A 21,404-nucleotide genomic window follows, 5' to 3' on the forward strand; every position below is an offset into this window, starting at 1 on the left:
TGAAATGATCAGGCTTAAACTTTCGAACGAAAGGAAGATTACAATAATACCTGCAACGCGCTAACAGGAACTAATTCACACATCCCTTATGTACATTAGTAACAGTGACATACTAAGTGCTGAGAAACAAAATACAGCGTATCATGGATACAAAATGTGTGAATGACATCAAGCTCGACTAACATTTGAAACTAGAGAAGACAATTTAAGAGAATAAAATGACCTCCTTTGATGAAAAATGTTTTTACAACTGTTGCAGCTATTACCATTCGCAAAAACCACTGTTCCTTAGTTAGGTATTATGTCACAAAAATACTGTTCCTTAGTTACTTGTATTTCACAAACAATGGAGGATAAAGAATTATACAGACAAGAAATTATCCTAAAACTCCCAATGATCAAGAAGGTCTACTCTATATTGAAGTCCATCTACAAAGTCAGTTAACACTGACGATGACAGTAATGTGCACACAAAGAACATGATGTGCAATTGTGTGTCATTGTTGTTCTTGTTGTGTATATTAAATTGCAGTGGTCTTCTCGACTCATTAATAACATACTAATAATATTAGTAACATAATTTACAAGCATAGACGGATGCATTTTTTTCACCAACGCCGTCTCAGTTACATTTCCTTACGGCAACAGCAATTGTAGTAATTATACTTTAGTTTTCACATACTAAAAAAGTCGCCAATTATTCTTAATGCGGAAGAAAGCGAGTGCACAAATAGTAGTTTTCGCCTGTTGTTCCCCAAAACTTTGTGTAAGGTTCGCCTTAGCAGCTTACTTACAAGGAAATACGAGAAAAGGATCACACGGCCACACATTGATGTCTCTGGTAGAATTGTCCTACACGCTCGATGTTACACAAATCAACTGTCACAGCAGCTTAGAAGCATGTCATCGTCACTGTAGTACTTCTCAGCTCCATGACAGGTAATAATACTAATACTACTACTAATAATAATAATACATGTATCTCCACTCAACTGTCAATGAGTGACTGTATTGCCAATTGTTGGGGAAGTCGACGTGAATACAACTTATGATTCAACTGTATCCATTTTTAAAAAAACTGATTTGCATTTTTTGTGTCAGCGCATTCATTCACTTCAGAAAGGTATTGCCATGCCGGTAGACCGAATTCATCTGGACTTCATTGATATACAAGTTTAAAATGGGAGTGGTCATGCGATATTCACGTGCATGCTCTAGTTACGGCGCTGACCAACCAGGAAGAAAAAGCAGGGAAGGGGGGGAAAGAACTGGGGTATGTACATTTTCGTTTTCAATGTGCCTGAGAGTCGTTGTTATTGTTGTTGCTGCTATTCATATTCATTTTCAAGGAACACGGCATTTGCAAAGATGTGATGGCGGGCAAAGATCCACATGATGCACTGAGTAAGAGTCTGAAATGCACGTGCTCTTGCAGAAAGACCCGCTGACATTGTGTCAGACATGCCTCCCTTTTGAGTTCTCTCTAAAACCTCACTCTGAAAGGATCTTTAAAACGGATAAGGGATGAATTTAGCCTTTTCTTAACTTTCAGTCCACGTGACACGGAAACACGTGACGACTAATCAAGATGGCGACACGACTGGCCGTCCTATTGGGCCTGATGGTGGTGCTGACGGCAGGAAAAAATGCTTCAGGTGAGTAGATACTTTACAGGATACAATAGCAAGTCAGTTATATCAAAAGAGAAGAAGCTACCATCCATATTCTGTATTCTGTACAAGTTAGGTACTAACTTTCCTACGGTATTACCTGGCAAGTTCTGAAATAGTTTGTTAAGGATTAGGCCTTAATTAATTCTTTTAACGGTGCTTTCACACAATTTAATAATAACCTAGATACAAGAGGTCGTACATATGAACGAGCAAGTCGATGGTCGCTTTTGATGTTCAAACTTTGTCAACATCAGTTTGTTTCTTGACTCTAACACGAGGTAAGTTGAAAGAAGCACATTCTGCCCGTTGACAAGCAGGATACAAAAATCCGACATAAGCTCATCAAGAGATTTTGTGAGCTCGCCCCAGGAAGCACACTTCGCCCCGCTTAGACTAGTATTTTACAGCTTGCACTTCACGAGAATGTTGGACTGATGAAGGAACAATGACAGAGAATAAAGAACAATAGGCGGAAATTACTCGTAAATTGAGACTGGCAACACCACGTGATCTCATGGTGCGGTAACTGATCAAACCTTTCTTCAAGAAAGAGAAACTGTTGATTACGTGTTCATCAGTTTGCAAAGAGTCTAGCAGTCTTTACCCAGTGAACCCTAGTTGCTTGTGATCAGGCTGTCTGTCTGTCTGTCTGTTAGTCTTTCTGTTTACATTCTTTTCAGCTTAACCAATGATGCATTTGTCTCCTTAATAATTCATTATAAATTATTCATGTCTCATTTCAGTTACCAATGCAATGCTAACTATTCAAAATAAGACTGTCCTTAACGGAAGTGCATCTCTGGCAGCAGACAATGACAGTAAAACCTGTTTTACCCCGTACTCGGATGAAAACGGAACTTGGTGTGTTTGGCTGCAAGATAGTCTTCAGCCACCGCATTTCTGTCTGACACTTGGAGGTAACACTTTTGGGTTTCACTTTCGTTGTTTTGATTGTTCGCAGGTTTGCCTTCAATTCCTAATTGGAAATTTTTTAAGTTTTGCGGAAAATTGCAGACAAAGTCCGTACTAAAAAAGTAATTAAAGTCAAAAACGGTTTAGTAAATAATAGAACAGTTTAGAACATTTTTAGTGTATTAGTCATTCATTTGATTATAAATATAGACTTTATGATTAATACTTACTTTTTATGTGTTCAATATAATCAACACTATTAAGAGTTAAGGTTTGGCGGGAGACTAGAGTTGTTTGCGGATTGCTTACATTCGAGGAAGGGAGTGGGTAGGAAAATCCTCGCCCCTTATTTCTGAGAATAGTGAGAGCTGACTGTAGTAAGAAAAACTAACCTTTTGAATAAAATATAGGTTCCACAGTTATTGTGATCTTATGCACATGTAGGCACAAGTCTTTCATTAACATATTTTTCCTACTTCTGACTTCTCTCGAATGTTTTCCCTTGTATGCTATTTACTGATCCACAGAGCATGATTATGCTAGATATTGGCAAGAATATGACTAGTTTGTTGTCTTCTCAATCTTTAAAGCATACAACCACAAGCAGTCATATCTTGAAAAGTTCGGTACAAGCCTGCGAACGTGTAAAATAAATAATGATAGACATTACCAAAGCTTTGAGCTACAACACTTTATAACCCTCTGAATAGTCTGCAAGACTAATTCTAAATGTAAATTTGCTGTACCAACATAACAGGTGCAAGCGTTGCGACTATTGGTGCATGTGCACTTACTCAGGACAACCATGACGTCAAGAATGGGACCAGCCAATGGGAGGTTTCTCTTGGAGAAAGTGTGAATATCAGGAGGGTTGAAGTAACCTCTACAAATTTCCGTAAGTTTTCATAAGCTGTAATATGTCGTCTATTCTTACTTACTTATGATCTATTTTTTATTTTCAATAACATGTCCACAAACACACAAACATACGCACATACACACATGAAAAACACTTATCATCAGCCCACGCTTTCCGCTCTCATTAAAATAAAAACAAAAAAAAAATTAACATCAAGTTTGTGGTGGTGGTGGTGGTGGTGGTGATGATGATTGTCACGGACGCCGACTCTCACACGAGCAGCACACACACGACGTCCGTACGCTTTCTTTCAACACACAATCCAACGATTGCCTGAGGCTGTCCACATCATGTTATTAACTTGCTCAGGACGGTACGACATAGAATACAGATAGATCTATGTATACGACTATGTCTCCACACAGTTCTTTAGAAAAGATTATCAAAACCATCTATGACAAGTAAACATCTAGTATTGCAATAGTCTCTACTTTTTAATTATATAGGTATATCAATCTCTCAGTTCATAATTTAAAACAGTTTCCAATATTTTAGTACGCGGTGTATCAGTTCAGAGCATACTCACAGTTAGTAGGGTTGTCGCCCTTGCATCTTCAGTCGGAATACGAGCAACACAAATCACACTGGTAATCTACTACAGGCGGATTTTCCTTTCCCGATGAGGTAGAAAATTCCGTGTAGCTCAGCGACAGATGACACTCCAAGGCCGTACACAATGGCCATGTCAGGGAGGGGTTCACACAGTCACAGTATCAACACTCCAAGGTGACAACACGAAGCCAACAGTACACCGAGCCCATCCACTGCTGTGTGTTTCACCGAAGGCGATCGAGGAATAGTCTGGATCTAATCCCACTTCAACACAATTTGCCCGTACACGAAAAACAAAACCTTGGCTAGGCAAGGAGTTATTTCTTAATCTCTGGCACCTACGCTTCTCCTCTTAACACACACACAACGTCCATCCACCATCATGTCCGTCAATGCCGTCTGCTTCTTCTGTTTCTTTGCTAGAGTGATCTCCCTTCTCCCGCTGACATTCTCACTCACTCTCCATTGCGTGTTATTTACCCTTGCAGTTCACAAACAGCGAAGGGGCTAAACAATGATGATGATGATGATGATGATGATTCTTTTCAGAAAAGGAAAACATCGTTAATTATCAACTTCGTGTCCTCACGAACACGTCTGTAGAAAATTGTGTTGGCAATTTCACGGCACCAACCACAAACATTGTCATGGAAACGTCCCAGCAGACCTCACACCTCTGCCTCGTGATCTACGACAACGCCCAGCCTTCCGACCTTTATCAAGTTCGAGTTTTTGGAAGTAAGTATCTGCTTCTGCCTGTTTCTCTATTATCACCTACTTTTCAAATGCGATTCTGCAATATGCCATCATCATCCATCATCATTTCTATTAATTTTATTTGTTGCTATAATAATATCAAGGCAGAGAATTTATTGTAACTGACTGCATTAAACACATCACTGAGTAAGTACAGCCGCCCCTGGGTTAGCTGCCCAGTTACTTTAGCCGGGAGAGCGGACATACTGAAACATAAAGAGATTCCTGTTGTCCTACAAATGTGGTGACCGTGTTTCATACAAAGTTGTTAGTTTTTATGTCTTTGTATGAGATCTGGAGTTTCTTCAGGCACTTGTTTTTGAATGCCTGGATTCTCCTCTCCTTACTCTATGCAGAATCCACATTTCGTGTCGGTACTACGATATACTTTACAGATGGTGCTTTGCAGTAGACAAATGCTAGACGTAATAATAATTAAAGTAATTACACTTGAAAATGTTTTGGTTCTTTGTTCTTCAAAAAAACACAGTTGTTTCAGATTGTCTGGAAGGGTATTCCGGAAGGGTGCGTCAATGTCCATGCAGGTGTAACGATACCAGAGAAATGTGTCAAAACCGAACGGATGTATGTCCACAACTGAACTGTCAAAGTAATTATTTCTCTTCTTATGAATTTGTTCTGCGCCCGCGTGTGAGTTTTTGTCCCTCCCAACTGTCGTTTGCATGACTTTCATACCTGACTTACACATTACATCTATTGTCACGTGACAAACGTGCAGACTAAATACTTAGTTGTCTCGCCTGACAAGTGGGAAAACGTGTCCACGTGCAAGACATTCGTTGGAAACAAAAAGTTCAGAAGCTAAATAGTCATTACTTATCTTTCCGACGAAGCATTGTCTCCTGTTTCTAAGACGTGGATGTGTGAAACCGAATATCACTGAAATGTTAGTCACATCAGCACGTCACCGAGACAGCAGCCATGTCAGTCCTCCATTTGTCTGCTACAGTAGCTCCTTAACTTTATTATCTACGAGACTGGCTAATGGTCACTAGTCTCGTTTACATGCGGGGTCGAATTAATTCGTTGTCCAGTTCCGAACCTCTTGCGTAGATCAGCATGTGTGTGCACGGGTGGGCATGGGTGTGCACGGGTGGGCAGGAGCCATGGTTCTGAAGTAGAGGTAACGTTATTTCAAGGACGTATTACGTACAGGGTTTTCGAAATGGAAATATTCAACACGCATTGGCTGAATCATTCGTTAATGTTAACTATATACAAACTACAAAGTTCAAGGTAGGTTTTTTCCTACTTTTGTATGTTTTGTCCTTCTGTAATAATAACATAGTCTATATGTGTATTATCGTTGTATGTTAAGAATGTTGTCCAGAGTCTGACAGCAACTGCAGTGACAGGGTATATGACGTCACCACTGGCCTGTCTAACATCATAACAACCAAGCTCCACAAAGCCAAAAGTGAGGATTATACTGTATCTAACAACAGGTCAAAGTGAGGATGTATACTGTATCTAACAACAGGTCAAAGTGAGGATTATACTGTATCTAACATCAGGTCAAAGTGAGGATGTATACTGTATCTAACATCAGGTCAAAGTGAGGATGTATACTGTATCTAACAACAGGTCAAAGTGAGGATGTATACTGTATCTAACAACAGCAGGCAAAGTAAGGGTTATGGTGTAAGGATGTATAGTGTATCAAACAACAGAGGAAAAATGGACCAGCATGTACGTTACAGCTTAACATACGTTTACAAAATTTATACATTTCACACTCTTAATTTTAATCAAATGTCAAGTGTTTCTTTTTTTTTTCTTCCTAAAACAAGATCATGCTAAAGACAAATTTATCGGCCCGCTGCTCGCCGCCTGCATTTTGGTGTTGACCATATGTTGCCTGGTAACCGTTGTATGGAAGCGGAGGTGAGTTTGGTAGGTATGTAAATTAGGAAACATTTCGCAGTATTTGTAAAACCTAACGACTGTTGTTCACTCAAAGGGCTCACCTGTCAGATTTTAGCAAAATTTGAACAACGATCGTAAAATAACTGAAATGTAAGACGTAGACGAAAAATAAATCTTATCAAAGAAAATAAAAGTATGTATAGAAGATTAGTAGATTAAAAGGTAATGAAGATAAAACTCTATCTAGCTATATCATAGTTAAATTCTCCCTTTTGAAGGGATCTTTTGAAGTTTTCGGAGTACTGTTTTAACTTCCTTGCCAGTCCGCTTAACAAATACCCAGGAAAGTTTCACAAATTCGCAAAAAGAATGTTTTTGTATGTGTTATTATTATGAACCGAACACCTGTCTACTACATGTACTGCAGTCGAGGAAATGTTCGCGAAGCTTTTCAGCGCATGCGCTCTCTGCCATCGAGGATAAGGTCGACTAAGTTGCTGAGCAGCATGATGGAGGTCCACCTTGATGACAGGGAAAGGTATCAACAGCTGATGCAAATAATATGCATTCAGTTAAATGTTTTGAGTAGCCGCACTTGTTTAGTGTTGTTTTAGCAAACGCTGCAGTCATTGTTTTAAGGAGATGGAACAAGCAGGCAAGTGGAGATTAAGTAGAGTTTAGTGGGGAATACAGATATTGATATAGACAGAGTATACATTTTGAAAATCTCGTGATATCATAATAATAAAGAAAGTGCAATATTAAAAAAAATTTGGCTTTGTAAAAGAAAAGTTTAAAACGCATTTTTTTGTAAAGCACCATGAGTCTGACCATAGGACCGGGATATCATTATTATTAACGAACACTCTCACACACAGCGTGAGTGAGATAGAGATAGAAGAGAGACAACTACTGACTATTAACGCTTGTTCCCCAGTGCCCTTTGTGCTCCCTCCTTGCCCGGGTATGCACCCGAAACGTCCAAGACAGAGGCGCTAGATGGCGCGACAGGCGGGCGACGAACGGTCCCAGCCCCGCACTCCAACTCGACCCCGAGTATCGACGCGCTTGACACACGTATGCAGACAAAGAGATGAAATGATTGAATCTGATTCAATGAAAGTAAACCTTCTATTAAAGATAATTTAAAGAAGGAAAGTAGACTATGCACATAAATTGCTCTCTATGTCGTCTATATATTTTTAAGCAAAATATCAAACTATTGTATTGTACTAAACAACAGTTTTCTGTGTTCCAAGAGTTACCAATAATTTAATTTTACTTGCAGTGAGTGTTACCAACAATGAGCACAATGAGTGTGTCATCAGTCAGGACCTGTTGCCGTCCACTGCTGTCCACCTGCAAGACCTGCCCACCCGGGTGTCTCAGTGGAGGAGGCAGCCACAAGCTTTGAAAGAGGAAAGAGCAGTAAGATGAGTAATGTTTACTCTAAGCAACTCTCCTTCGACAATAGTAGAGATAATAAAATAGTTTGACAACACATTCCCTATGAAAGTACCATCGTTTCGGGTGTCGAAAATTATCCTTGAGCTTGTCCACAAAGGATAAGGCACCATACAAGCATCATTATCACTATTCTTGATTTTTTCCATTTCTTCAATATTATTATTCTTGTTTCTCAGAAGCTGCCAACAGGACAGCTTGCAGAATGGAAGATAGCTCTTCTCGCCAGAAATGTCCAGAAGTCCCGCTATCGCGACCTCTACCCATGTAAGTACAAGAATACTAAAAACTAAACTTTGCCCCTTTAGAAATGAGATTGTCACTATATTAGAGTAATAGTAATGAAATATTAAATAACTTAAATCACTGTTTTGTGAAAGACGTTTCTCATTGTGTTGGTCGCTCACAAGAAAGAGAGGGAGAATAAAGAGCGAGAGAGAAAGATGCAGGAAGGAAAGTACCTGTTTTTTTTTTTTTGTCTTTCAGACGACCATTCTCGGGTATTGCTGAATGTTCTTCCAGGAGACCCCCACAGTGACTTTTACAACGCTAACTATATCCATGTAAGCTTTTGAGTGCAGTCTCTGGAGACTGGCAAGTCCAACAACCATTAACAGTTTATAAACATAACAAAAAGATATTCAGTACAAGCTGACAACTTTGATTTTATTTCTAGACACGGCTGTATAAAAAAAAATCATAGGTCAGGATTTATACACTGTCCTTAGTTAATCAGGAATTAAACTATTTTGAAAATCACAACTGTATTTTTAGCTCCTCTAAAATGTACATATTAATCTGCTTACTACATACACATTGAGACAAATGTTGATGTTATTTATTTATTTTGCTTTCAGGGATACAACAAAAAGAAGGAATTCATCGCAGCTCAAGGCAAAGAGTATTTCACAGTTATCTACCTGAACGTAGACTATTTACCTCCCTAAAGAATACTCAGATAAGCCTGCGTTGAGAAAAAGTGTTTGAAAAAGTACTTTGAAAAAAAATTATGCGATCTACCAATAATGCCAATAACAGTTTTTTCTGGTTTTTAATTTTTATTTAGTTCACGCTTAGAAATATTTGCAATTTTTCCGAGAGGGCAGTAAACTCATCTGTGTCTGTAACCTTACTGCTCGGTCTCTGTCTGAGTTGTAGGCCCCACAGAAAAGACCCTCCATGACTTCCTGAGGATGGTGTGGGACACCAAGTGCCAATCTATCATCATGCTCACAAAGACAGTGGAAAATGGGAAGGTACGGATTCATTAATGATTAACGAAAATAAAATTAACTTCAAAGCTTCTGACAAACAAACAAAACAGACCATTATTATACCTTCCAAGAACTTGTAACGAGCTTTTGAATTTTTTTTAAACGCCCACCTTATTTTAAATTCTAACTTTTGAGATAGGTAGAAGCCATCGGTAAATACAAGAATTTCCATATGGCTATTTCATCATATCATCCAATCAACGAGTCTGCCTTCCTGTAACAAGGGTGGAATTAAGGTCTTGTCCCATTTCCCTTGTATTTCGAGGACAGTCTGAGATATTCACTTAAACTTGAGACTTTTTCTATTCTCTCGCAGTTCAAATGTGCTCAGTACTGGCCAAGTGAGGACGCTCTGTCAGCAGGACGGTTGACCATCAGGGTCAAGCGAGTCACCAGCATGGCCGACTTCTGCATCAGGGACCTTATTTTTGAGCAAGTAAGAACAAATTTAGAGTTAAAGAAGGTAACAGGAAGAGTGAATTACCGAGTAATCAAAAAAAAAGTAAACACAAGAAGAAATAGAAGAGAGAAAGGTGAAAAGTAGGAGCATAAACAGGTGCAGCAGTCAAAGTCTCGTCGGTAAAATATTTGCTTCCAGGGATCTCAATGTCGAAAGGTGAAAATGTTCCACTTCACAACCTGGCCTGACAACTCCACCCCTACATCTCCCTGGTCTCTGCTTGACTTCCGGCACAAGGTCCGCCAGGAGGCTCACACAGACACACCGACCATCGTGCACTGCAGGTGAGTAACGAGGTACCTGCACGTGCTGCCTTTGCGAGTTGTTTGACCTCACGAACTGGGTTTAACCGAATGACCTTTAACCCATATAAGGTATGCTCAGGTGAAAACAGAAACAAATTAGCAAGACTATGTTACATTAACTCGTGGCATTGAGCGTTTAATTATGATGTTTGGTCACGTGGGAAATTAGTTATGAGGGTATCTGTGTATGCTGTATGGTGTATATTATACTATCGGGTATGTAATGTGATCTAGTGCTGGTATTGGTCGCACTGGGACGTACCTAGCTCTAGACATCCTCCTGTCACAATCCTTGCATGATGACACCGTAGACGTCTTCAAATGTGTGTGGAATCTGAGACAGCAGCGAACAAGTATGGTTCAGACACAGGTGAGCAGTATCATTTGTTTATGGTGAAAATACTTCTTTTTTATGAGCCGGAAAATACTCTAGATGTTTTGGTATTTAAGAATTACATTCAGGAAAACACAATAAACCTGCGAATACCTGGACACTAAATCCAGCATAAACAAGGCCATTCTGGACAAAAGAACACAATGAAGAATAAATACAATGTTAATCCGAAGCAGCTTTCAAGTATAAAAAGTGAAAAAGTTCACCATCAGGAAAACGATCAAGGGCCAACGTCGGATCATAAAGGGAGGGAATACACGGTCTGCCAGCTGCTGAGTCTATGTAGGTTCTCTCCCCTAACGGCTTGTACCCCTCAAGAAATGAATAACAGATTCAAGTGTTGTTTTATGTCTAAGCTTGATGTCTGGCTGCTAGACACGTCACGTGATCGCCATCTGTGTCTTGCAGGCGCAATACAATTTCATTTACGAGGTGCTAGCCGCTGCTGCCATGACGTCAGTTCCTGTTCCGGCAGAAAAGTTCAACCTGTCCGCGGTGCTCAGAGAGGAAAATGGAACCGTAGCCGTTCGTCAGGAATTCCAGGTGAATAGGCAATCACAACCTACAAAGCCACCCTCATTTGTGTGTATGCATTAAGTAATTTGTTACAATCCAAATGCAAGTCGTTTGTTTCTTCTTCTTCATTTTGCTTTTTTTTAATCCATTATTATTCTCAACACTCTCCTGATTTTTTCCGTCAGACGTAAGTTTTTATACTTCCAACTTCGATATAAATCTTAACACTTCCTTCAAGTATAGTTACTAAAAAAAGCATGTTAGTACTACTCACTGCTGATGCTCACAAATCCATTTGAACGGGATTTGTTTAATATAAATAAGTCAATATTCTTACCTTTCTAGCATGTTATTATGTTTTGATTTTTACATTGTTATAATTTTAATAATCTTAAATAATATTTATACAGAAATAAATAATATCAATGATGTTTATAAAGCAATGCTAGTTTAAATATCACACGCTTGACAGTAAATTCATAATTTCACCGATGATGAATCCCTTCTTGTTGAAATTTGTCTTTTTTCAGAACATGAACACGTGCCTAGAGATGCTGGGGCTGACGGTCCACGGGGAAAGTGAGGTTAGCACTGCCACAGAGCACGTGACAGACACGAGTAAGTAGCGAAAAGTCACGCAAACAAAAATGAAGACATCCTGCTTATGATGTATGATGTGAAACATTCTGACAAGTTTATTTAAAGTTGTACCTGTCTACTTGTGCACTCTTCCGCTCTTGTCAAGATGCTACGTGTTCACGTGTAGCTTTGTGTATCAAGATGCTAATGTGTATTTCAAGAAAGGGTCTATAGTTAAGTTGTGGCCCTATGATCCATTTGGGGCAAACAGGACTAAGAAGTTCAGACCAACTCGCTTTACCTCTGTTCAATACATTACCTCTACCATGACGGGTGTAGCCAACGGGGTGGACCGCCTGCAAAATACCGGCCAGTGGACTATTTTGTAATGTCTAACCACCTACACACGTTTGGTCTAATACTGATCCTAATTCTGACTACCACACCAGAACTGTTAACTGTATTTATTTCCAATTAATGTCATCTACTTGTTAACTCTAGGTTTGTGAAAAATAGGCCCTAACATTAACCCTGTCTATATTTTACATACGATCATCTGACAGTAACTTGATATGTTTTAGGCAAGAGGTATCATGTTGCTGTGTACAGCGTGGACGGAGAGTACTCCACTATCTGTACCGATGCCTTGTGTCTGTCAGTAGGTACCCTTGGTGAATACTAAAATATCATAAATATTGTCACCTCTGGAGAAAGTCGTGAAAATGAATCTCAATTTTAATTAGTAGTTTTCATCTTCAAGAAGAAGAATAAGTAAGGTGGTGGTGGTGATGATGATTGATTGATTGATTGATTGATTGATTGATTGATTGATTGATCGATTATTTTCTATTCAGAGCTACAGGCGAGAAAATGCTTTCATCCAGGCGCGAACCCCGACTGAAGACAGCGCCGTGGACTTTCTGTCTATAGTGTGTCAACACCACGTCAAGCTGGTCGTCTGCTTGGACACTTTCTGGGAACAGATACATGTTAGTGTAACTTGCTACATACTTTGCTATGTAACTTGCTATGTTATTACCTTTCTACGTAATTTGCTATTATCTCTACCTGCTAAACATTTTTCGCAAAACATGCAAAAAACAATTAGCATTGAAAGAAGTGGTGAAAGGTAAAGGTCATCCAGCAACCTTTTATTAGGTTTCTGGTGACCCCAGGGCTCTGACCACTCAATTACCTGCAGGGTTTCTTACTTGTGTCGTGCACTTGTCTTTAAGAATATGTACACTTTTCCTTCTCTTTTCAGCTACACTCTTAGATTGTCTCTCGTAGCCTACCAAAGTCTTACCAACCTCATCAGAATATAATGAGATTTTCTTTTATCAACCTACCATCCTGGAGTTGTCTTTATTTCTCACAGTACCCTGCCTGAGCTTAAACTGAGCTAAAATAGTTTACTTCACTTTAATTTATTTCCGACTTTTCCTTTGACTGAGTTCTACGCTGTTAACTTCTTTGCGACAAGCGTCTAAAATTTATTTTTATTTTATTTTATTTTATTTTATTGTATCGGCATTTACTAACTTGAATTTCCTTGATGCCACACCTCATACATGTAATCAGCATAATACCTTTTATTTCACGAGTACTTAGGGAGCGGTCTACACACCTGAAGCGGAAGGAATGTCCTTAACCTTTGACCCCTATCGAGTACAGCTTCTCCGTGTCCGCGCCGACGATTGGATGACTACCCGAATCCTGCGCATTTATCTACCAATGAAACTGGACAACAGCGAAGTATGTCAGACACGCACACGAGTATCTAAATGTTCTCTCTTCGATGAAAGGTTCATCGCAGTGAGGACAACGAAGAGAGAACATTAATTTTTTTTCCCACGATTTCTGAAGCTAAACTATTTTTGATGTAACATTTTCATTTCAGACCTACATTTTACATGATAAAGACCTTATTTTGTTTCTAGCAACAGACAGAATGCAGTGACCCAGAAAAGGAAACATATCGTGACGTCATTCAGTTGTCGTGCTTTGATTGGCCGGAATCGTTCCTAGCACCAGAGGCTGCGTCCATGCTCTTGCCCATGGTTAAGGCTGTCCGGTCTCATCCACAGAGTCCAGCATTGGTACACTGCAGGTAGGCTATCAATTAATAAGTTAATTGCCAGGTGCTGACGTATTGTGCTCTGACATGTTAATTTTTTAATTAATTTAATTTTTACACTTGTCACGCGCAGCATTATGGCCGCGGTAGGTCGCACTCTCTGCACTGATCAGTGATGATGGAAGGAAGACAATGGAAGGTTAGACACATTGAACAGATGAGTGTGCTGTTTGCTCATGTACCAGCTTCTTGTCAACCATGTTGTCCATAATGCAGTAAACTCTTTCATTTGTGCATTTCGTGCTGAAGAGACGGACACAGCAGAAGCGGTATTTTCTGCATTCTGTCTGCGATCCTGGAGCGACTCCAGATGGACAACGAGGTTGGCGTCAGCTACGTCACAGCGCGCATGCGTGTACCATGCCCTCAGAACATCATCAACGTGGTGAGATTATATCTATATCACTTACACCACATCAGGTGTTTATATATTTTTGAAAAGGACAACCTGAGTAAACAAACTGTTTGCTGTACTTGAAGTCACACGTCTTTGACGGAAAGAATTTGTTTCCCTCCTTTTCCTTTTTATTTCCTGTTCTTGTTGTTGCTAGTGTTTTGAAGCGGTCGTAAAGTGAGTGTGTCTATGTGAATAATAGATATTATTTATAAAGATATTAATGTGTGTGAAAATGTATGGATATATATTTTTTTAATATCCTTATACCCCTTAGAGGGTGACAGAATACAGAATCTTGAATATTCTTATAGGAATTGTGCTTGGACCTTGCAGGAGCAGTACGAGTTCCTGTACAGATGTGTGGAGCACCACATCAGCTTCCAAGACCAGGATGACACAATGTATTCACAGCCAACAGCCAGGGAGAAGTCCTGGGCCATCAAGTCACGTGACTCTGTGTACGTCAACTCTCATGTCTCCGAGGGATTCCTGTGTTCAGAGGATGACACCCATATTTATGGAAATGTCTCAATTTGGCCTCAATGAGGGTTTTCCTGACTTTAGATGATCGTCAGCTTCGCTCCTTTACATGGAGACTCGTGTTTCTCTTCGATGAAGGTTTTCTCGTCTCTGGAAAAATGAAGTACTCCTTGTGGGATGTCCCGATATGTATAGACAGGTATCAGTTTTTCCTTTACAAAGATTCTCGTGTCTATGAAAAACGTCAGTTTATTCTAAAGTTTCCATAATGAGAAATACGCGGATACGCATTCTTCCACATAAACAGCACATTTGTTGATCTTTTTTTACATCGTTACAACATTTTATGTTAATGAGTATTCTTGTGCCGATTTTCTTACTGAAATTTTAGTCCAATTTTGTTCAATTCTTCTATAGTTTTTGGTTAAGAAATTTATTCCTATAACTCAATTTCAGAAGTAGAAGGATGCTTTCACTCAATCTTTTGAAAATTAAACTTGCTCAAGGCGATGTTATACGATTATCTATAAAGGTTACATAAATTACAGTTATTAGAATCCAGGACAAACAAGTCAATCTTGGACGGTTGATTATTTTTTCCTTCTGTCCTCGGGTTTTGCGAGCAGGTTAATCTTACAAATTAGTTTTGTTTACGTCGAGTGTTGTTAATTAGCAGGTTAATCAAAAGCATTGACACTTTATTGTTTCCGCACTGCCTTGCTGCCCATGTGTTTACATAAACAAGATACAAGACGTCTGCTCCTGACTGCAAGATACAAGTAAATAGTGATACTAAGTTTTTTTATTTGTCAAGTGTACAGAAAGATGTTGTACATAACAACCACTCAATGTCTTACTCTGAAATGTATGTACTGTGACGTTTTCACGAATGTGGTGTAAAAAAAAATCCTTCGAGTAAACTGCTCCCATCTGTCATTCCTTCAAGTCTATGCAATGTGATATTTATCTGTGTACAATGTATTCTGTCTTATTCAAATGTGTGATGGTAATGTGTCGTGTCCAAAGTGTGTCTCGTGATTGAAACACAGTCTGACCATCATCACCCACGCAGTACGATGTGCACTCAACGAATAACGCTCATCAGGAAAGTGCTGGGGTAGGTTTACCGGGTGGATTACAATGTCTGCCAAGAAACCATGGAACACAAAGGTCGATACCCCATGACTGGCGCTTGACACGCTCTTGTCCGGCAAATTTGAAACAACATCGATAAACATGAACAACTGGTCTCGGTGAAAAAGTTGTTGAAAACACCTCTTGCCTGTTCATAGAATATTTTTCAATGAAGTTTCTTCGAGATTATGTGCATGAAATGGATTTTAGAAACTGATTATCACTGTCAGTCATTCTTTCACACTTTTCTTTGTGTGTTGTGACGGGTATGAATGTGTGATGGTATTGTTGACTGTTGATGTCCCGTGTGGTTATAACTCTGGCTACTGCCCTCTACGATAAATAAAATCTTATCTTATTTCTTTTGTTTCGCGGGTTTTGTATTTTAAACATCCAGCAAGAGTGCGGACTGAACTCGCTTCACGCCAGTCATGGTGTGCAATGTGTTGCTGCTACAGGGCATCCCTGTGGTCTAATAATAAATCCTCAGAGAAAATACAACAGTGGGAGGATGGATAGAAAGATGGAGACATGCAGCATATTACTTGACATTTCGTCACATTTCGTCTTTGTGTGCGTGTTGGTGAGATGACAGTGATGTTGAGAGCTGTAAATGGAGAAGGTGTATTTTCTTGGCGACTATCGATCAGCTGTGTACACAGCACAAAAATAGCCGAGCATCTTCACTCTTACAGACATCCTCCCGCAAACAAAGGATGCTGTATTACAAGTCCTCGGGAATGGCAGTGGTTTGTTGTCCCCATTTACTTTCACTCTGTCTTCTTCGTGTACACATCTCCCTTAAACTTTCAGATAATTACTCTTGGAAACGAACCAGCAAAGACGACTTTTGCAATTAAAAAACTTATTATATGGAGGAAATAACCACTAAACATAAATTGCAGTTTCAAGCTTGATGTCTGCCTCCAATTAGTTTAATCTGTGCAATTAAACATTATTGTGGTGGTGAAAGAAGTAGACTTGTGTCTCAAAGTGAGTATCATTTTAAAATTTTCGACCTTTAGCTGAGACATGATCTGTACATAGATTTCTCCATCTTTTTATGGTGTCCTATGTGTTTTTGTGTTTGAAAGAGAGAAAGTAGAAGTGTGTGTGTGGTATTTTCAGGTCACCAGCTCATGACCTGCTGTTGTCCCCTACTGTCCATGCATTAGTCCGATTGCTTTGTTCAGTTTGTGTCCCAATGAATGTTTCACTTCAAAGTCCCCGGCCTCATGGGGACAACACTCGGCTTGTATCTCTTGATATCGAGAAAACCTTTAGCAAGTAGATTTTCTTTTTTTCGGAGACAGATTACTTTCAGCCGCCCATGCACTAGGCGCACTATCATCATCAATTTACAATCAGCGTATCAAAGTTCAATCAATCTTTCCTGTAGCCGCCTCAACAGTTCCCCGCTCTTTGCTTCCTCGTGAGATCTCCATTACTTCTCTCACAGAGCAGCGGGCCATCCGGCACGGCCCTGACAGCTGATGGAACATCCAGACCAAGGCTATTTTTAGTAATCGCACCACAGAGGGGGGATGGTTTCTTGGAGGAAGAGCGGGTAACCGAGCCGTTACACCGTCTGAACGTGGATGTGTACTACTTCCGTCATTCGTTTAGTAGCTCAAGAACTCAGAGAGAGAGATAAGAGAACAAATAAACTCGTCTAAATCAAGATTATAAATGTTAGCACGTCTTTATTTCATTTTCATATTGCACACTGAAGCCATTGTTGTCCTCGTGTAAAAAGGAGCATTTAAGGCTATAAACAGTTCGAGCAGAAGTAACTCATGACACTCTTAGCAGTCCGACCTGAAAATTGTCTTCCATTGATTGTACTGTTCATGGCACAAGCCTCTTTGGTTCTTCTTAATATGACAGCATGCAACATCCTACACTTCTAACTTACTACACTTCAACATATTAACTTACTACAGTAAATTACAGTAACTTACTAGTCCCGTGCTAGCTTGCTAAATCTAAAGAGGTAAATTAAGTTTAAAGGTGTTACTGTAACAGTTTACTATTTTAACATGGCAATGTAATCAATTTTTGTGTGCAAGTAACTATTTTTTGTGTAATAAGGCAATAAGATCTTGCGGAAAAATTCTCAAATCTTACTAACCTACTACAACGAAATTCAAAGGCATGTATCTTAATCTGAAAACTTAGTTTACCTTAAAACAATATCTTTAATTCACTTTTAAACTTGCGCAGCTAGAGTCTTTGCTCACCTCAACCTCCCTCAACCTCTTGTTCCACTCTCTTATATTTTTGCTCAGAATCTCTCACAGTCTTGCACCAAATATTACCGCCTCATTAAGTCTCTGTTCGTTAAGGCGCCCGCCATCTGCGTTCCCATCCATTATGTTTTTCACTGGGCATCCAATCAGTGACGTCAGATCCGGATCCAGAGAGCTTCTGCTGTCACTTGGCTTGAGGCGGGTCGTTGTTCAGCGCCATCATGACCCCGGAGATGTAGGCCAGGAGCAGGGCCACGGGGTTGAGTACAAAGGCCCAGTAGAAAGCGATGTTGAGTCCAAAACGTACCTCGGAGACGTACATCATGAGGCCAAACAACCCCAAGGCAACTGAGAAACAACAGGAGAGAGAGAGAGGTCGGATGTACAATCGTACAATGGCTTCTAGCGACTAGCAGACAGCTAACGACTGCTAATACTTAAGATGATTATCTGACGATAACGGTCCAGCTAATGTGAATACAACCAGTCTCAGTTTTCTCACGTCCTTCCTGTCTATGAAAAAATCCACGAGCAACTCCTCTTTTCTGAAAAACCCCAATTATAAGAGGTCTAGGTCATCCTTGGCTATATTTTCGTTCATTTATTCCCGCTGCTGTAACAAATGGAGAAGCATTATCTGGCCTCCCTTCAACCATTTATCACAATCAGAGCACCTACAGTTTCCATTACCAGGAATAATATCTGCCCAAAGTTTGTTTCTCTATCATTGTATTGGTTACCTGGTTACCTCTTCAACAATGCCCTCATTACGTCAGGAAATTGTTTGGGGCTACAGACAGGAATGCACAAAACTTAGGAAAAAATTGCTCAATTAGTTGTAGTTGATGATGCGGAGATTTTGGAAAAGCATCTATAAGGCCACTAACGATTTGAAATGATTGACTGCGTTAAATAAACAACACCCTCATAACCACGGGGTACGCTTGATATACCTCCCCACCGAACTACTTGATTCTGCTGATGACCTGCGATTGACTGCACTTACAAACAGATAAAATTAATTTTTTCTCTTTGTGGGATGCGGTTAATATCCTCATTTTGACGGAACGTACAAGAAAGCTTGCCTCACATTTCATGAGTGTTCGCATTCATGTCTGTCAGAACTCTAGCTTGATTGTGATTATGAAGTGGACTATTTCCTGAACAGTTATTACTATTTCGTATGAGATGACATAAAGAGCTTCAGCCGCCAGTAGGGTCCCAAGCTGGCAGGTTTGCTGCAGGTTCTGACATTTTCAAACTTTTCGAGAGCAAGCGATGGAAGAATGAACATCTACTTACACCCACTGATGGTAAGTGCTTCTGCCACGTATGTCTCCTCGATCCTCTCTCGACACAAGTTGATGAACAAGGAGTAGATAATTCCGAGGACGACGGCGATGAAGCCTGCGCACTGCAGACCCTGAGCTGCTTTCAGCTTGTCTGCAATCACGTGACAGGGTTTGAGGTTTGAAAAATCAGTTATGGCTTCACTGACAGACAAACGATGTTCTTTATTGGATCCCTTCATTGCCTAAATGGATCTGCTTATCTCGAGAAACAATCGCTTGATTACCTTTAAAATCGTTCTGAGGTATGAGCCTAGTCCCTCCTACACTCCCGTGCGACTTTTATTTTCTTGTTCAGACACTAGGCTTCTTCGAGTCTCAAGACAAAGACGTATGGACAGGGATATTTTTCTTACCGAGCCCCATCAACTTGTAACAAATTACAAGTCAGACTACTTCCCTCAAACTCTCTGACCTCCCTAAAATCCAATCTTAAAAAAGTTACTTTTTTGAAAGTCAGCAATTTCAGACTGGTTGTTGTTTCTGTTATTTTTGAAACAGTCTACCTTTGTAAAAGCGTTCTGTAAATGTTCATTATTATTATTATGTTTAGCGCTATATGTAATTTTTTATGGTGGTGGATCAAATGTCCGGAATAGTGAACGTGTCATCTTATATATCGTATTTTGTAAAGATGGTATCTCCACATACACGCAAGAAACGACCGTGCCAAAAATTAACTGAAAAATTAACGTATAAACATTACTTTCCGATGGATATATTTTTCGACAATGCTGAACATCCTTGTCGTCCAGACACAGCACGAAGTCTTTCTCCCATAAACTTCTTTTGACGGTCCAGGATGCTGTCTGACGGTCGGCTATCCAGCCGGGGCTGAAGATGCTGATGCCATACACCACACCACACGTGACCTGAAGCATCAGTCCCAGGAGGTACAGTCTCGGTCTCTGTGAGATTGCTAGCATGCTGGTCTTCAACCCAAGCAACAGATTTCAGATTTCTCCGCAGTCGAGTCAGTAACTTTCCCTCTTCTCTCTATTACCGATTAGTAGATGCTGTAGAACATTCTCGCTTTTTCCATTCGCAGTTCGTCTGAGTGACAGAAGAAAGTATTATGTTTTGGAGAGCTCTGTCGTTATGATATGCATTTCATTATCTATGATGGCCGTACGTAATCTTACAAATTTGTAGTTTGCTGTTTACCTCTCAACCCGCCACTCGAACAAAGTCACTGCAGGAAGTAAACAAAGTATTTGTAAATTGTTGTTTACCGCTCATTCCACCACACTGCAGGAAGTCAACAAAATATTTTGACGTATTCAACAGGCGACTTCACGTGACACGTGACGACATTCTATAATGACGCCATTGTGACGTTGTTTCCGTGTCTATGCCACACTCGTATTTATTGACGTCATTGTTATCGTCGCTAGGTTACACTTGTGTTCACGCGTTCCTTTATCCTGATTTCATTGCTTCCATACTTCATGTTGACACAAACAAAGAATTGTTTAGTGTAATAATCCGTCCGTTAGAAGCAACGGGTTAAGAATTAGTGGACGTCAGTCATGACACCGTGCAGTCATACAACATCACATTTTACAAGAAAATTAGTTCTGCTCATCGGCTGTTTTATAACACTCATTACAGAAGTAGTTTGCTTACAGTGTTGTGAAACATATATATTTTTATATATATTTTTTGTGTTTGTTTTTTTGTTTTTGTTTTTGTTTTTTTTTTTGTTTTTTTTTTGTTTTTTTTAAGAATGTTTTTATTCAGTAAGTACAATTCACAGAACATAATTCAGACAAAATCCAGAGATGGGAGAAGAGAGAGAGGATAAAAAAATGGAAAAAATAAAAAATAAATAAATAAATAAAAATAAATAAATAAAAGAAAATGTCCACATGGCACACATATTAACAGCCAAGAGAAATATTGACAGCAATATCCTATTCGTTGCACACGCGTTTGAATGCTATGGGCGCTTCTCTTCGTATGCTGAC

General features: G+C 39.6%; 2 protein-coding genes across 4 annotated transcripts; one reads left to right on the plus strand and one right to left on the minus strand.

Moving 5' to 3' along the window:
- Positions 1-777: 777 nt before the first annotated feature.
- Positions 778-15,629, plus strand: LOC112555365 (receptor-type tyrosine-protein phosphatase epsilon-like). Of its 3 annotated transcripts, none has more exons than XM_025223730.1 (26): positions 778-939; positions 1,553-1,655; positions 2,417-2,590; positions 3,343-3,480; positions 4,606-4,794; positions 5,303-5,422; positions 6,152-6,250; positions 6,624-6,717; positions 7,127-7,237; positions 7,637-7,776; positions 7,988-8,127; positions 8,343-8,430; positions 8,650-8,726; positions 9,021-9,057; positions 9,322-9,419; positions 9,754-9,873; positions 10,036-10,181; positions 10,437-10,572; positions 11,005-11,139; positions 11,643-11,730; positions 12,273-12,349; positions 12,546-12,680; positions 13,303-13,446; positions 13,632-13,801; positions 14,078-14,213; positions 14,559-15,629. In XM_025223730.1, exons 2-26 carry the CDS (start codon positions 1,589-1,591, stop codon positions 14,769-14,771), a joined length of 3,072 nt encoding a protein of 1,023 aa, XP_025079515.1. In that variant the 5' UTR covers positions 778-939; positions 1,553-1,588; the 3' UTR covers positions 14,772-15,629. The 3 variants fall into 3 exon arrangements, with proteins under 3 accessions (XP_025079515.1, XP_025079516.1, XP_025079517.1); XM_025223731.1 differs by having other exon boundaries at positions 5,312-5,422; XM_025223732.1 differs by having other exon boundaries at positions 5,324-5,422.
- A 1,887-nt stretch (positions 15,630-17,516) lies between these two features.
- LOC112555887 lies at positions 17,517-20,754 on the minus strand. Its single transcript, XM_025224455.1, has 4 exons — positions 20,602-20,754; positions 20,144-20,490; positions 19,391-19,531; positions 17,517-18,436 (listed from the first exon to the last, which is right to left on the minus strand). Exons 2-4 carry the CDS (start codon positions 20,361-20,363, stop codon positions 18,273-18,275), a joined length of 525 nt encoding a protein of 174 aa, XP_025080240.1. The 5' UTR covers positions 20,364-20,490; positions 20,602-20,754; the 3' UTR covers positions 17,517-18,272.
- Between the last annotated feature and the right edge of the window lie 650 nt (positions 20,755-21,404).

This window comes from Pomacea canaliculata, linkage group LG14 (genome assembly GCF_003073045.1).
Source record: "Pomacea canaliculata isolate SZHN2017 linkage group LG14, ASM307304v1, whole genome shotgun sequence".
In the NCBI taxonomy this organism is placed as follows: domain Eukaryota; kingdom Metazoa; phylum Mollusca; class Gastropoda; order Architaenioglossa; family Ampullariidae; genus Pomacea; species Pomacea canaliculata.